A 17,077-nucleotide genomic window follows, 5' to 3' on the forward strand; every position below is an offset into this window, starting at 1 on the left:
GGAAACAAGAATGTTAGGGACTGCTCACCTTCAGCCTGCTCAATCTTTGCAGAATCTGCTTGTGAAAGTAACAGAAGAAGAAGACCGCAGATTTATACCCCGTCCTTCTCTCTGAATCAGAGACTCAGAGCAGCTCACAATCTCCTTTATCTCCTCACCCTGTGAGGTGGGTGGGGCTGAGAGAGCTCTCCCAGAAGCTGCCCTTTCAAGGACAACTCCTAGGAGAGCTATGGGCTAACCAAGGCCATTCCAGCAGCTGCAAGTGGAGGAGTGGGGAATCAAACCTGGTTCTCCCAGATAAGAGTCTGCACACTTAAGCACTACACCAAATTGGCTCTCTACAGCAAAGAGGGCCGCCTTCTTCACACAAATGGGGGTGGGGGGCGGGGCTTGCAGTGCAGATCAAAGCCTGGGGGGTGGGGATGCATTCAGGGATCTGATGAATATTGAAAGGGCAAGGTCGGGTAGACACTTCAATATTTGGGGGAGTGATGGACAAGATCACTTATTTGCATATTGAGTTGACGTCACCAACCCAGAGACACATGAAGAAATCATATTTGACGCTTAGAACCACATCAGAATACGAGAGACGTTTTGGTCAGGCATATAAGAATCTGTATTAGAGTTCATTTTAATTCCAGTAGTGGCCCCGTGGTGCAGAGTGGTAAAGCAGCAGTACTGCAGTACTGTGATCTGAACTCTCTGCTCACGACCTAAGTTCTATCCCGGCGAAAGCTGGTTCAGGTAGCCGGCCCGAGGTTGACTCAGCCTTCCATCCTTCCCAAGGTTGGTAGAATGAGTCCCCAGCTTGCTGGGGGGGGAAGTGTAGATGACTGGGGAAGGCAATGGCAAACCACCCTGTAAAAAGTCTGCCGTGAAAACGTCGTGAAAGCAAAGTCATCCCAGAGTCGGAAACGACTGGTGCTTGCATAGGGGACCTTTCCTTTTCTTTCCCTAATTCCAGTAGTGTCCAAACACAAGATAGCCACCAGCATCCTTGAAGTAGGTAATTAACTTCTCAAAGGAGCTATTGTTCTAATTGCAAGCTGATGCGTTTGCAGAAAGCTTTAAGTTGAGTGTTGCATATGTGGACTCTTGTGTATGTTCCTCACTAGGCTTCCTGCCTGGTTCATTGGAGCCCTGAGGACTGAGCTTGGGGACTCTAGAACAATGGACAGTAGGATCCAAATCCCTGCTGCCCTGGTCCAATCAGAGGCCCCCTGCTGGTTCAAACGACCCAATGGTGTTCTAGCGCGGGAACCAGGGACTGTATAAAGTTGGCCCCTGTTGGCTCAGTTAGGCAGTCTTCTTTAGCTACTGGTTACCATGGTGTAACTCAAATAAAGAGCTACGATCGCTGCACCCGCATCTCCTCTATGCATTGAGCCCACTATATTATATTTAGGCTTCCTGGCAACCAGTTATTTTAAGAGGCGGGTGGGGGAAAAAGCAAAGCAAGCACCCTGGACTGGACAAAGGAATGTGCCCTCTTGAAGTTGTAAACCACAAGAGGCAGGTGAGCAGAAGTATCCAGAGGGGTGTTTCTGAAGTACATGGAGCCACCCCTTGGGTAGCCAATCGCGGTTGTTTGTTTAATTTGGGATGAAGGCAGTAAAGGTATAAAACGGCCTGCGTTTCCTGTATCCCTTGGAAAGCTGACAGGTTCCATGAGAGTCTTTCACTCTCTATGCATGCTTTCTCTTAATGTTGTCCATGTGGACTAATGACGCTATTAACCAGGTTCCGGCCTGGCTCATCGGAGCCTTGAGGTCTGAGCTTGGGGACTCGGGAACAAGGGGCAGTGGGATCCAAAGCCCTGCTGCCCTGCTCCAATCACAGGCGCCCTGCTGGTTTGAACGATCCAATGGCGTCCCAGCGCGGGAACCTTGAACTGTATATAGTTGGCCCAGTAAGCCGGTCTTAAGAGTTCAGCCATTACCATGCTGTACTGAATAAAGAGAGCTACGTTCACTACTACCGCGTCTCCTCCTTGCGTAGAACCCTTTATTCTTAAATACTTTAAGTATTTGTACTTTAATAATGTGGTACACTACAGTAGCACACTACGGCACCATCCTACCACATCATTCTGCTGGACTCTTCACTAGTTATTGTAATTGATTTTATTGTGGTTTCATTGTAATTTATTCTGATTTTATTATTATCTGTATGGATGTACTCCGCCCTGAGCCCCCATGGGGGAATGGCGGAATAATAACAATAATAGTAAGAAGAAGAAGAAGATTCCTTTTGCTACAGGACTTGCAGTGTGCTGCTTATTGGACGGGGAGCACTCTTGCCCACAGGTTGTGTGGAAGGGGGGGGGCTGTTCTCTTGTGAGACGTGTATGCAGGCAAGTGGCCTGTTTAAATTATGGACAGTAAAAGCAAAAGCCTCCAGGACACAAGCCAGACTTCTACAGAATGGAACCTACAGCGGAAACCAGAAACCAGAGCTGGGAGCGGCAGGACCGGGAGTTGCCCCTTCCCAAGCAAGATGTCCCTGGAGAAAGCAGTTTAACTGCTCACCTGGAAATCTGATTCATTGAAATCGTAAGGCACGTTCCAGCCGATCTTCCCAAACTTCCTCCTCTCCTGAACCACGGCATGGAAAAAGGCGAGGACGTAGACCAAGGACTTGAAGGCTGGGTGCGGGCATTGGTCGAGAGAGTCGTGGGAAATTTTGAAGTAGGTGGCCCTCATGTTCAGCTTCAGCCCATTGGGGGGCTCGGTGACCACCTAACACAGGGGAGAAAAGGAAGATGACTTGTGTGTTTTGCTGGGCAGTCACCCAAACGTATGGTATGCTTACACTACACTAAATAATGCGCTTTGCATCTGGATTTCTACTGTGTAAGAATATTATTTAACGTAGCGTGATGTAAAACATATCATTTCATGGTAGCATGAGCATACCATTACTGTTTCCCTTTCAGCCTGTGTGTTGGGCCCTGTTGTCTATGTCCATAGTCCCTGCTGAAATTTCACAGAAATTGTGGTTATGTAATTGCTGCATTATAACTGACTTAACTCATTGTTCTGTATGTTTCTGGGACCATTCTTTATTTCTGTTTGACCACTTTTTATGATACTTTTAATGATACTGTGTTCAACCTTGTATTGTGATGGCCAATGGCCACATACAATAAATCTGCACTTATAAGTGTGTGGACTCTGGGAGAACCAAGTTTGATTTCCCCCCACTCCTCCACTTCCACCTGCTGGAATGGCCTTGGATCAGTCAGAGCTCTTGCAGAGCTGTCCTTGAAGGGGCAGCTTCTGTGAGAGCTCTCTCAGCCCCACCCACCTCACAGGACGTCTGCTGTGGGGGAAGAAGCTAAAGAAGATTGTAAGCCACTCTGAGACTCTGATTCACAGAGAAGGGTGGGGTATAAATCTACGGCCTTCTTCTTCTTCTTCTTCAGTGCAAGTTCATTACAAAAATGAAGCCACTGTCTGCATCTTTGGCCTTGTCTCTTTTCCTTGCACCACAATACTGACCATAGCAGTAGAAACAGCAGGAGTTCAGTAGCAGCTTAAAGATGACTAACATTTGTGGAAGGGGAGGCGCTTTTGCTAACATGGCTACCCATCTTGATCTAATGCTGACTACAGTTTTTGTCTTCTTGCAGTTTTCCACCCCTCCTCTCCTGCTAGCCATGGGAGGATATTCATTGCATCCCAAAGAATCACAACAACCCATTTGTGTGTTTGTCAGATGCTGAGCCAGTCCACTGAGCACGGGGGTGCTTCTCTGATCCTCCAAGGTCTCACTCAGGCAAGGGTCTTTCCAAGTTATTCTGCTGAAGTCATTTCAGTGGAGGAATACAGGGGGCCGAGTCTGTGGGCCTTTCTGCATGCAAAGCATCCTTTCTCTGTTGCAGCCCCAACCGGTTTTGCAGGCCGTTTGCAGGACACCACTGGAGTGGGAAAGTGCAGCCTTATGGCAGTGGGTGGTGTTGCTCTACTGCTTCGGCATCTGGTTGATGATGTGATTAAATTCGCAGGAGGGGTTTACAGAAGGAGAAGCTGAGTTTTTGTTGAAAGGGCATTATTGCAGCTCCTCCAGTCTGCGATTTAAAAAAGAATCAGGTCAGCTGGGAGGCGATGAAAGCCTCAGACAGGGACCAGCTGGATGCCGTCATCTTCTCTGTCGGATCGTCTGCCCCACTGACACAGAGGCCCAGCTCGGCAGAGATGTGGGCTTAATGCTTTCAGACAGGGAGAAAACAGCAAACAAACGAGAGTGTATCATTCTGTTTAGCCAGTGAGTTCCATTGTCCTTGGCTCTGAAAACCATGCAGAAAAAAAAAACTAAACTAAACTAACAATGCAAAAAAACAATTTGTGGGCATAGCAGCTGAGATTTGGGGGGTTTTTACAAAAGGAGAATGGTGATGATGGTGATGGAGGATTTATACCTCGCCCTTCACTACCCACTCAGAGCTGTTTACAATCTCCTTTCCCTTCCCCTCCCCACAACAGCCACCGTGTGAGGTAGGTGGGGCTGAGACAGCTCTGACAGAAGCTGCCCTTTCAAGGACAACCTCTGTGAGAGCGCTCGCTAACCCTCTTGCAGATACATACGGAAGCCCTCAGGCCAGCCCTTGTCAAGATCAAAGCCCTGAGTGAAGTACATCCAGCAAGCTCCATCCCAGATGATCCCAGTGCTATTGTACCTTTAGAGATTTCTGGAGTATCCCAATCGGAAACCCCTTGGTAGGGTCTGTTGTCAACCACAAGCGCAGATCCGGGTGTGGCTTCACTATCCTTTCGAGCGCCTTCTCCAAATCAATCAGCCACTTCACCAGAAGGTGGCAGTTCTGGAGCATCAGCCACTGCCCGCGCGCCACCGCGTTCTCCAGCAGCTGCAGCGCCACCTGGAGCGATAATTTGAAAAAAAAAAAAAAGGAATGTGTCAGTTTCACGGTGGCATCAAGGAATCCAGAAGGCTCCAGCAAAAGGGTGGAGAACACCCACAGGTGAAGAGGGCCACCTTTACTCCATTCTTGACATTTTGAATCCTGGAAATGTGAGCCAGAGAACAGCAGTCTGCTTGCTCATCTAAGTACGCAGAGCTTTTTGCGGCAAGCTGTGGGAGCACATAGAGATGGACACTGCATGTCTGTGCCACTGCTTTGCTAATCCCCACACTCTCTGTGTGCCAGTGGCCCAGTCCACGTAGAAGGATGCGGCACAGAACGTTTTCCCAGCACAATATGTTTGCTTTCCACCAGGGGTCTTGTAGAAAAAGAGGTGCCGGAGCTCATTAGCCCAACTCATTTGCTTAACTCGTTTGCATATGCCACACACCCCTGACGTCACCGGAGGGTCTACTAAATTATATCAGCTCAGCATCTACCTTCAAATGCTTCTTGAGTTTATAGTTGTCATAATAAGACCTGACTCCCATCATACTTTTTAAATTTATTTCTCCTCTGTGGTCACAGAGGCAGGATGAAGATTTCCATCTGTCTGCTTTCTATGTCTGGGTTGTTTTCCCATTTTTTGTGGGGGGAAATATTAGAACATTTGGCCAATCTTAGGAGTCCTGCAAAATTCTCACAGTGATCAAGTGGTACCCTGGGCTAGGATTTCTAAAGATTAACACATTACTGGGTACCACTTAAAATCGGACACTGGACCATTCTCAGAAAAAAAAAATAATAGTGCAGGCAGGGCTAGAGACGTAAAATTTCCGGAAATTTTGAAGCTCGGAAAAAACCCCAGGTTTTTCCCGTTTTTTTTTTGGGGGGGGGGGGAACAGAAATTTTCAGAAAAATTGAAAAAATGCTACATTAGCACTTCTTTTTTTCTTTTCCAGATTGAAAGTCATTCTGTTCCTTTAGGAACAAATGTAACAAATGGAGCAACACTCTCCTGAACCGTTTACTAGTTTATGTGGAACAGACAAAAAAAAACCTCCACAAAACAATGTTTAAAAATCAAGAAGTTAACAATTATTCATATTTCCTCTCCACAGTATTAAATAAAAATAAAAACCTCATTCTCATAAAAAGAATTGAAGAGGGGGAGGAGTGTACAGAAGGGAGTGTAGGACTAAGTTTCAATGAATCGGCGTGACCTAGGACTTGCTTGTCCTCAGTGCACAGAAATTAGAATAATCTGATACCATACATATTTTTTAGAAATGATTTGGAAAATATTTGAACCACTTTGTCTTAAAATATTTTATTCATCATGTTAAATTAAATGTTCCATAATCAATTTTTTTCTTTTCTTTTCCTTTTTTTCAATTTTTCGGAAAAAAACCCACACAAAAAGGCTTCAGGAAAAAAAATGGAAAAAACCTGGGTTTTTTTTCAAATTTTTCCAGTTTTTTTCCGAGCCTTTGCACCTCTAGGCAGGGCCGGCTCGCCCATTAAGCAGACTAGGCATTCGCCTAGGGTGCAGGGAGGGGGGCGCCGAATTAGGAGGGAGGGGTAAGAAAGAAAGAGCACAATAAAATTTGGAGGTTCTGGAGCTCTGCTCCTGTGAGCTCCTGCCCAAAATCAGGCCTGCCTCCCACCCTTTCAAGCTTAAGTGCTGAACTGGAAGCACGCAAAGCCCTGCGGTCAGGAGCAGACAAAAAGCGGTTGGGCCAGAGCCTTGCGGAGTCCCCGTGCCTAGAGATGCACCCAGGGAGCGGTCCCCAGAAACCTGAACTGTTCAGCCCCAGCTCACCTTCTCCTGCCCTTGGCCCATGGCCAGAAACTTGAGCCGATTCCCTCCAAAGCCCGTCCGCTCTGCTAGCTTCATCAGGTCACTGGCAGGGTCGGAGCCAGGGCTCAGGATGAACACAATGGGCGAATTCGGGGTGCTCTGGTCGAAGATGGCTTCAAAGCTGATCACCGGAGGCTGGACGTATCTGGGGAGGAGGGGAGGGGAGATTGTACCGAAGCGTGGCACAGAGATCTGGTTTTCTACGGGGAACAAGGTGAAAGGGAAACCACTTACTTCACTCCCATGGTGTGAGTGACGTAGTCAGTCACCGCACGATAGACGCGGTCCACCCGGAAGCAACGCAAGAGCAGCAGCTTCTGGAAGTTGGTGAGGCGCTTCCCGTAGTCCATGGGAAAAGGGACTTGTTCCAGGGCATCGATATCATACCACTGGGGAGGAAAGGTGAGAGAGAACACCACAGTGCTGAACACCTGCTTGGTGTCGCTTCCCAAAGAAGTGGCAAGAGTGCTTTCCAAAAGCGGACAAGCTAGCGGGGTGCCCAACACAGGAGCAACAAAGCTTCTATGAGGCAGGCTGCCCATGGTCTCCCACCTCCATCCCCACCACTCTAGTAACAGAGGAGGCAAGAGACTTACTTTTTTTGTGGGGGGGGGAATTCTGACAGGTGGGAATTTAACAAATCTGATGGGCAAATTCACTATAATGTAACAATATATCATAGAATCATAGAGTTGGAAGGGACCTCCAGGGTCATCTAGTCCAACCCTCTGCACAATGCAGGAAACTCACAAAGACCTCCCCCTAAATTCACAGGATCCGCATTGCTGTCAGATGGCCATCCAGCCTCTGTTTCAAAACCTCCAAGGAAGTTTTTTAACTGACTTAAAAAAAAAAAGCCCTCTGGTTGTAGTGGGGTGGGGGGAACTATGTTTCCTTTGGAGAAATGGGGCTGATCTGATGTGGGTAGGACTGGGAGGACTGAGACTTTCTCACCCACATGGGTGCCACCCCAAACACTGCAGCAAAGCAGGTCTGAATAAGTTTATGAGAAATGACATAACATCAGAGGGCATATAACAGGGATGGCCAACGGTAGCTCTCTGGATGTTTTTTTGCCTACAACTCCCATCAGCCCCAGCCAGCATGGCCAATGGCTGGGGCTGATGGGAGTTGTAGGCAAAAAACATCTGAAGAACTACCGCTGGCCACCCCAGCATATAACATCTAATGGGAGAGGCCTGCCACCACATCTGGATCCACAGCGCTTTCATTACTAACTGCCCAGGATCTGGGCGCGTGAGAAAGAAAATATGATATGATCTGCCTGAAGTAGCCCCATTGTTACTTATCTGATTGTTTCATTGTTTTAATATTGCTTTTGTTTACTATTTTATGCTGTTAGCCGCCTTGAGTCTGTATGGAATGAGCGGGATATAAATAAATAAATAAAAAGGGAGGGAGGGAGGGAGGGAGGGAGGAAGGAAGGAAGGAAGGAAGGAAGGAAGGAAGGAAGGAAGGAAGGAAGGAAGGAAGGAAGGAAGGAAGGAAGGAAGGAAGGAAGGAAGGAAGGAAGGAAGGAAGGAAGACAGACAGACCCAGGAGGGGCGCAGAAGTATGGGGAAGGAAGGATAAAAACAACCTGCTTCCCAATAGCATCCAAGCCGGGGTGAGTAACCCATACGAAAGTGACCGGATACTTGAGATTCTGGTATATAACTCTATAGGAAAGCGAGGTTTTTATATGCCATGAACTACTCTGCTGTAAGGATGTGCCACTGGCAAGCAAGATCAAGATGTCATGCCGTAAAATTCCCCACTACAATGGATGGATGTGAAAGTTGGACAATGGAAGACAGCTGAGAGGAAGAAAGTGGATTCATAACTTCAAAGGAGGTGTTGGAGGAGAGTTTTATGGATACTGTGGACAAGGGCACAGAAGTATCAGGATGCTGTGGGGAAGGAAGGATAAAAACAACCTGCTTCCCAATAGCATCCAAGTCAGGGTGAGTAACCCATACGAAAGTGACCGGATACTAGAGATTCTGGTATATAACTCTACAGGAAAGCGAGGTTTTTATATGCCATGAACTACTCTGCTTTTTTTGTAGCAGAAACTCCTTTGCATATTAGGCCACACCTTCCTGATGTAGCCAATCCTCCAAGAGCTTACAGGGCTCTTAGTACAGGGCTTACTGTAAACTCCAGGAGGATGGGCTACATCAGGGGGATGTGGCCTAATATGCAAAGGAGTTCTTGCTACCGAAAAAGCCCTGCTGTGGACTATCAAAAAGACCAATCAGTGAGTCCTAAATCAAATCAAGCCTTAACTCTCCCTAGTAGCAAAAATGACTCAGTTGAAGTTCTCTAACTTCGTTCATGTTATATGAGAAGAACCACTGGAAAAGGCAACAATGGTAAGAAAAGCTGAAGGCAGATGGAAAAGAGGAAGACCCAACGTGAAAGAGATGGACTCAATAGAGGAAGCCACGAGGGTCCTCAGGTTCCAAGGACTGAGCAAGGCTGTTAACAAAAGGACATTTTGGAGAAAAACAGGTTGCTTACCTGTAACTTATGATCTTCGAGTGGTCATCTGTGCAGTCACACACATGGGTTTTCCCGCTGGAACGAACCCGACCTCGGAGAATTCAAAGCTAGCCTTAAGCGTTATTTTTGGCGCGCACTTCCTCCCGCTCTGGGGAGCAGGCATCCACTGCGCATGCCTGGAGCGGGGGGAAGGCGCTCCACCCACCAGTTTCTTTCTAGCCGCTGTTACGTGCAATAGAGTCTAAGGGATGTGAAATCGCAGAAACAGCAGCGGGGACGGATGGGTGGGCGTGTGTGACTGCACAGATGACCACTCGAAGATCATAAGTTACAGGTAAGCAACCTGTTTATCTTCTTCGTGGTCTCTGTGCAGTCCCACACATGGGTGACTGATGAGCTAACCTGCACGGAGGTGGGTGCTGTTTCTGAAAGAGAAATTTCAGAGGTTAGGTTATATATAACGGAACAGTCAGGTACTCCCACTTACCATGGGAGAGCATGGCAGCTCAGTTGAAGATGGAGCGGAGTACGGCTTGCCCGAAGGAAGAGTCTCGCCTTGCATGAATGTCCATGGCATAATGCGTGGCGAAGGTGGACGACGAAGACCATACTGCTGCTGCACAGATGTCTTCAATGGGAATGCCCCTCGCAAAGGCGGAGGATGTGGCTAGTGCCCTAGTAGAGTGTCCCTTTAGAGGTTCTGGAACTGGTTGTTTAGCTAACTTGTAACAAAGTGATATAGCCAGCCATTTAGACAGTCTCTGTATAGAGAGTTTCTGTCCCTTCTTGTGGGTTCCGTAGGAAACAAACAATGCCAGATCCTTGCGAAATGCAGCAGTCCTGTCCAAGTAGAAGGCAAGGGCTCGACGCACGTCGAGGTTATAGAGAGATTTTTGTCCCGAATCCGAGGGGTGTTGGAAGAAAGATGGTAAGGTTGTTACACTTTGAAGGTGGAAAGGTGACACCACTTTGGGTAAGAAATTTGGGTCCGGCCTCAGAACCACTCTGTCATGATGGAAGACAGTGTAGGGCGGATCTGATCGAAAAGCGCAGATGTCACTGGCCCTTTTAGCTGAGGTGAGCGCCACTAGCAGGGCTGTTTTCCACGATAAAAGGTGCAAAGGGATAGACGCCATAGGTTCGAAGGGGGGCTTCATCAATTGACTGAGCACTACAGATAAACTCCATGTAGGGTAAAGTTGCCTTGTCGGAGGTTTAAGGTGAAGGATTCCCTTCAAGAAAGATTTTGTAACAGGGTGTGCGAACACTGTACGGCCCTCTATGCTCTGGTGGAAAGCAGAGATGGCTGCTAGATGTACCTTAAGTGAGGAGTAAGTAAGACCAGATTTCGAGAGAGAGACGGTGTAAGTAAGGATCTGCGAGATGGAGGAGGACGCAGGGTGGAAATTATTACGCATGGCATATTGGGTAAAGCGTTTCCATTTAGCTGTGTAGGATTTCCTAGTAGAGGGTTTCCTGGCGTTTAAAAGGATGTGTCTGACGTCGTCAGGAAACCCTAAAAACTGATCCTCCAAGCTGTTAATTTGAGGACTGAGGGGTTGTGGTGTAGGACCCTGCCCTTCTGTTGTGACAGAAGATCCTGTACCTGCGGGAAGCAGTGATAGGTATTGTCTGATAGGAGAAGCAGAGTGGTGAACCACGCCTGGCGTGGCCACCAAGGTGTGACCAAGATACAGCTCGTGTGGTCCAACTGCAACTTCTGAATTGTCCTTGTTATGAGCGGAATCGGTGGGAAAAGGAAATGAAGTGGACCGTTCCATGTTTGTAGGAACGCATCCCCTGGTGACAGGGAGGAGGGAGGGCCTCTCATGTAGAAAATGTCGCATTGAGCGTTGTCCGGGGACGCAAAGACATCTATGGTTGGGGCACCAAACATAGTGAAGACAGGGAGGAGGTACTTCCTCTTGATTGACCATTCGTGATCGTTTACTGTCATCCTGCTCAGAGTATCTGCTTGCGTATTCTGCACCCCTGGTAGGTGCACTGCAGTCAGATGGATATTGTGAGCGATGCTCCAATGCCACAAGCGTAGAGCCATCTTGCAGAGGCGGGAGGATGCAGTCCCTCCTTGTCGATTGATATAGAACACAGTCGCCACATTGTCTGATGTTATTTGTATGTGGCGACCGTGCAGAGATGGCAGGAAGGATTTTAGTGCCCTGTGAACAGCAAGGAGCTCGAGGCAGTTGATATGCAGGAGCTTTTCGTTCGCTGTCCACTGTCCCTGGACCATCAGAGAGTCGAGGTGGGCTCCCCACCCCCATCTCGACGCATCTGTAGTGACAACAGTTGAAGGTGATTGTTTCAGGAAGGGCATTCCTTGTAGAAGGTTGTGCTGACTTGTCCACCACTGTAGGGATGGTAGAATGTGGTTGGGAACTGAGAGTAACGTCCGTTGTGACTGCCTCTGTGGGTGAAAAGTTCTGACAAACCATAGTTGTAGAGGCCGCATGTGAAGCCGCGCATGTGAGAGAACCGCGGTTGTTGCTGCCATCAGACCTAGCATGCGCTGAAACACGAGGGCTGTTTGTGTCGGATGGAAGATTATATTGTTGGCCAGGGTTTGGATATTCGCAACCCTGTCTATAGGTAAGTAGGCCTTGTGGTCTGTGGTGGATAGATATGCCCCGATGAATTGTATTGTCTGCGAGGGGGAGAGTTGAGACTTTTGATGGTTGACCTGCAACCCTAGAGTAGCGAGGAGGTGAAGGGTTATTTGAATGTGCTCTCTGAGCTGTTTTTCCGAGCTTCCCACCATCAACCAATCGTCTATATAGGGGTAAAGGGCTATGCCCCGCTGACGGAGGAACGCTGCTACCACTGCCATACATTTTGTGAAAACCCTTGGGGCGGTTGAAAGGCCGAAAGGAAGTGCCCGGAATTGGTAGTGGGCATTCCCCATGGCGAATCTCAGGAATCTTCTGTGGCAGCTGTTGATGGTAATATGGAAGTACGCGTCCTGAAGATCTATCAGCGCCATCCATGCGTCCTTGGGAATGAGTGGCAGTGTGGACTGTAGGGTAATCATGCGGAATTTTGTGTGACGTATGTACTTGTTCAGTCTGCGTAAGTCCAGGATTGGGCGCTGGCCCCCGTCTCTCTTTGGTACCAGAAAGTACCGGGAGTAAAACCCCGTGCGATGGTATTGGGGGGGGATTGGCTCTATGGCCTGTTTGGCCAGAAGGATGTCGATTTCGTCTTGTAGAGCCTGTGAGGGAGGGGTTGCAAGGAAGTGCGAGTTCTTTGGTTGTGAAGTGAACTCTATGAGGTAACCTTTCTTTATAATTTGCAGTACCCAAGAGTCCGTTGTTATGGACTGCCACGTCGGTAGGAAGGGAAGGAGCCTGGGAGTGGAGGGGGTGAAGTCAAAGAGACTGCTTGTTTGGGGGAGTGGTCTTTTTAGAAGGTTGCGGTCTTTGGCGTTGCTGGAAGGGCTGCTTTGCAGAGGGTGCCCTCCTTCTCCAGTAATCAGATTGCTTTGGAGATCTAGTGCGCTTATAAAAGGGGGTTTTCCAAGGTCTCTGCCTGTTGCCTTGAGGTTGCTGTTGGGTTACCCCCCGTCGCTTTGCTCTTTTCCTACTGTCATCCACGGTGGTAAGGATATCGTCCGTGGTGGCATTAAATAGACCCTGCCCATCAAATGGGAGATCTTCTATTTTGTACTTAATGTCCTGTTGTAAGGTGGACGAGCGAAGCCAGGCGTGTCTCCTAAGAGCTATTGCGGTCGCCATCGATCTGGATGTGCATCCGACTGAGTGGCGAACAGTATTAATCTGTTGCTTGCTAAGGCGATTAAGCTCCCTTAGTAACTTGGTGGCCTGTCGTTGTGATGCTTCAGGTAGCGATGGCACTAGAGTAGTGAGTTGTGCTGCAATATTGTGTGCATATGCCGCGAAGTGAGCCATGTACTTATTGATCTTTGCTGATGCTGTGGAGATTGAATAAAGCTTTCTCCCTAGTGTATCCAATTTACGCCCCTCTTTCTCTGGTGGTACAGGGTGGCCTGTTTGTTTAGTTTTCGATGACGAATGTACAATCATAGAGTTAGGCGCTGGATGGTTGAATAAAAATTTTGACTCTGGAGCGTGTATTTTGTACAGTGACTCAACACGTTTAGACGTTGGTGGTATAGAGGCTGGCTTATCCCAAGCCTCCTTCAGTGCCTCCAGATGGACCGGAAGCATGGGCAATGAAGAGGTAGCAGGTAGGTCTGCGTTGATCAAATCGTGGACGACGTTGGTAACTTTAGGAAGGTCAGTGGTCAACTTGATGTTCAAGGCTGTGGCCATGTCGGTTATGAGGTCCAAATAGGACTTGGCTCCTTCTGAGGGAGAGAGATCTGCAGGCTTGGCTATGTCGGAGGCTGGTGAGGCTGGTTGTGATAAGGATTGTGAAGAATCTGAAGCCTCAAGGTCCGACTCGTCTTCATCCCGTGGATCCTGTGGATTCGGTGTAAGGGGTTCCGGTGGCAAGGGTAGTTTGGCTTGCTGGTCGGTTTGCTTAGATGTTGACGGTGTAGGAGAGACTGGGACCCGATGGCGAGGCGATACTGTCTGTTCGGAATGACGATAGGACAGGTGCTGTTGGTACCGTGGTGGACTTTGCTGGTGTTGGTACCGTGCTGAATCCTGTGGCTGGTACCGGCCCAAGTCCTTTTGCTGTTGGTACCGTGCTAGATCCTGTTGTTGGTACCTGGTCGAGTCATGTCGTTGATACCGGTCGTGGTACCGTTCCCGATGTCCCACATCCTGGTACCGTGGGTCACGGGGCCTACGGGTGCGGTAAGATTCTATAGAAGGGGATCTTGACGGTGTATAGCGCAGGTAGGAGCATCGGGATGGAGAGCGTGATCTGCTATGGTACCGACTCCCTTCGTCCCTACTGAAGGATCGATCACGGTATCGTGTGCTCTTCTCCCTGTATGGGGATGTCTGGTACCGGTGTTTCAGTCTGTCTCTGTTTATAGGGGACGCAAAATGTCTGTCCCTAGAGAGTGATCTTCCGTGACGCCTATCGGGTGCATGGTCTCGATGGCGTGGGGAGTCGAAGCGGAGGGGAGACACCATAGCGTCTTTGTAGGTACGAGGGACAGTCACGTCCCGGAAGGAATCGAGGTCGAGCTGTTGTTGTAGTAGCTGTGTAGATGGCTGAGTTGGTTCCTTCGCCAAAAGCTCCTCCGGCAGGAATTCTTGTATCGATGGTGATCGAGAGCCAATCCGGATGACCTCGGATTCGATGGCATCTGCCGGAGTCAGGACTGGAGGCGGCGTTGGAGCCGTGAGCACTCGGAGCGAAGAGACCGCTATGGCGGCTTTCGCGTCGGAAGCCCTCTGGTGCGGCGAAGAGGATTTCTCTTTTCCCGTCGATTCACCGTGTTTTTTCTTGGAATCGTGGTGCTTCTTCGGGTGCTTTGAGGGCTTAAGCTTCCTGGGAGTCAGAGCCACAGAAGCTGCCTGGGCCGTACCGACCCTCTGAGGTGTGAGGGAAGGTGGAGACTTCTGAGGCTCAGAAACTTGAGACATAGCCGGACGCAGAGATGTCGTCAGTAAATGACTGTTCAGTCTAGCGGCGCGGTTCTTTCTAGCTTGTTTGCCGAACTGGGCACAGTGAGTACAAGTATCAGTTCTGTGAGCTTCACCCAGGCAAATCAAGCACAACGAGTGGCCGTCTGAGGAGGGAATCTTAGTCCCGCAACAGGTACACTTCTTAAAAGTGATTTTAACTTCTTTTCCTTCCATACGCCCGGGGAGAAGGGGGGGGAAGGAGGAAAGGGGAAGAGATAAAGGGGAAGAAATATAATATATATATATATATATATATTCTTCTTTTTCTTTTTTCTTTTTTTTTTTACTATACCAGACAGAAGTGAAGTGAAGTAGAAGAGAAAGTGAGGAAAAACGTTGAGCGGTAGCGAAGAAAAAACGGCTGAGGAGGCTAGTTGAGAGGAGACGCAACGAGGAAGGACTATCCCGGGCGGCGGTCGGAAAGAAACTGGTGGGTGGAGTGCCTTCCCCCCGCTCCAGGCATGCGCAGTGGATGCCTGCTCCCCAGAGCGGGAGGAAGTGCGCGCCAAAAATATCGCTTAAGGCTAGCTTTGAATTCTCCGAGGTCGGGTTCGTTCCAGCGGGAAAACCCATGTGTGGGACTGCACAGAGACCACGAAGAAGATCGTTAATTCCTAGGGTCACCATAAGTCAGAAGTGACTCGATGGCACTTCACACGCGCACAACTGCTGGTGGGAAGACATTCCAAAAATAAAGCCCTGCGACTAGAGGCCTGGTGTCTCATTGGAGCTCTCATCTCCCTGTGAATAATAGCCTGTAGGAGGCAGGACCCATAAGCCAAGCCACTGATCCCTGTACTTTACCCCAAGGCCAGCCCTGCCACTGGGCAAACTAGGCGATTGGCTAGGGCACTGACCTTCTGGGGGCGCCCCCCCATGTGACTCAGTGATGTCATCAGTGCAGTGGGGCGCCAGAAATTAGCCTCGCCTAGGGTGCCAGACAGTCTAGGGCCAGCCCTGACTTTGCCAAGGGAAAGGCAGCAGCCCTCCAAGGGGAACATTCAAGACGGAGAATCTCGCTCACAGCTTTCCACTCATCTGGATTATCCTCCACGTCATCCGGAAGAGACCCAAACTTCTCAGGAAACAGTTCCGCAGCACGGATGATGTCTTCCCAGCCCTGATCGGCAAGCCAAGCACACGGCTTCTTCCGGGCACTCTTCTCCAGAGAAAGATTGCCTTGAGACGGGGTGGGAAACTGAATGAGCACCACAGATCATTTACAAAAGGCCTCCCCCCGCAATTTACATACTTAATTCGGACAGTAAGCAGAAGTTGTCGTTTTTTTCCAATTTAAATTTTTTTTATTGGAAATTTTTAAAGTGCAAAAAGAAAAACCAACCGACAGGGTATGGCAACGCCCCAATCAATAACATGAACATATTATCTAATAATTATTGATATAATATAAAACACAGTAAGATAATCTCAAATAACCACATTTAAAAATAAAACAATAAACCATGAACAAAGTAGAATAGGGTCCACCAAAGCTAGATTTTAAAAGGGTTTCCTATTACAGTCACTAATACAACATAAAATGAACGTATTTGGAAGGCATCGAACAAGAAGAAGAAGGGTGTTCATTAACATACGAGAAAAAGTCAAACCACTTTTCCAGAAAGGTATTACTAAGAAGTGTCCATTCCCAGCAGCCATAGATTGAGAAGTGACCTTCTCATTAACCAAAATGCCCCAAATGCTTTCCTAGCACCGCTTCAAAGAAGGAACTTTTATCAGTCTTCCAAAGACGTCCTAAAGTAATTTTACCAGCTCGTAACAATAAAGCAGTAACCTCAGATTTTAAACGTGAAGTAAAATAATCAGGCCACATGCTTAACAAAACAACTTCAGATGTAAGTATAAGTTATTAATCTGATAAAGAATGGAATTGTCCCATGAGAAGGGACTTGGTGGGAAAAAAATCTGGAAACAGCTGAGCTGGACTTTTTGTCCCAGCTGGTGGCTGGGTAATCTAAGGAAGAAGCAAGAAAATATTGGATGAAATTTTATGCCTGGCTAGATACTCAAGACTCTTAAGATTCTCTGGTGTGAACTCATATCTTTTTTTTCCTTTGCGCTGTATTACAAGGTTGCCTTTATTAGATTTGTTAAATTCAATAGATATTTTAACTAAAAGATTTATAACATAAAATTCTATAATGTTGATGATGCATCATTTAGAGACAATAACAACTGACAATTTATGTATTATAACAAAATACTGCAGATGCAGACTTATGTTTTTTGAAAGCCTTTTTT

The 17,077-nt window shown here is 48.1% G+C and overlaps 1 protein-coding gene across 1 annotated transcript in view; it reads right to left on the reverse strand.

The window, feature by feature from the left end:
* The window catches only part of DNAH10 (dynein axonemal heavy chain 10), a 168,862-nt gene that overhangs the window by 10,829 nt on the left and 140,956 nt on the right, over positions 1-17,077 (reverse strand). The window contains 5 exon segments of the mRNA XM_060249163.1: positions 2,532-2,741; positions 4,682-4,882; positions 6,687-6,870; positions 6,960-7,114; positions 15,840-15,994. Of these exon segments, the coding sequence (XP_060105146.1) occupies positions 2,532-2,741; positions 4,682-4,882; positions 6,687-6,870; positions 6,960-7,114; positions 15,840-15,994 (905 nt within the window).

The sequence above is a fragment of the Heteronotia binoei genome, chromosome 11 (genome assembly GCF_032191835.1).
Source record: "Heteronotia binoei isolate CCM8104 ecotype False Entrance Well chromosome 11, APGP_CSIRO_Hbin_v1, whole genome shotgun sequence".
Taxonomy (NCBI): domain Eukaryota; kingdom Metazoa; phylum Chordata; class Lepidosauria; order Squamata; family Gekkonidae; genus Heteronotia; species Heteronotia binoei.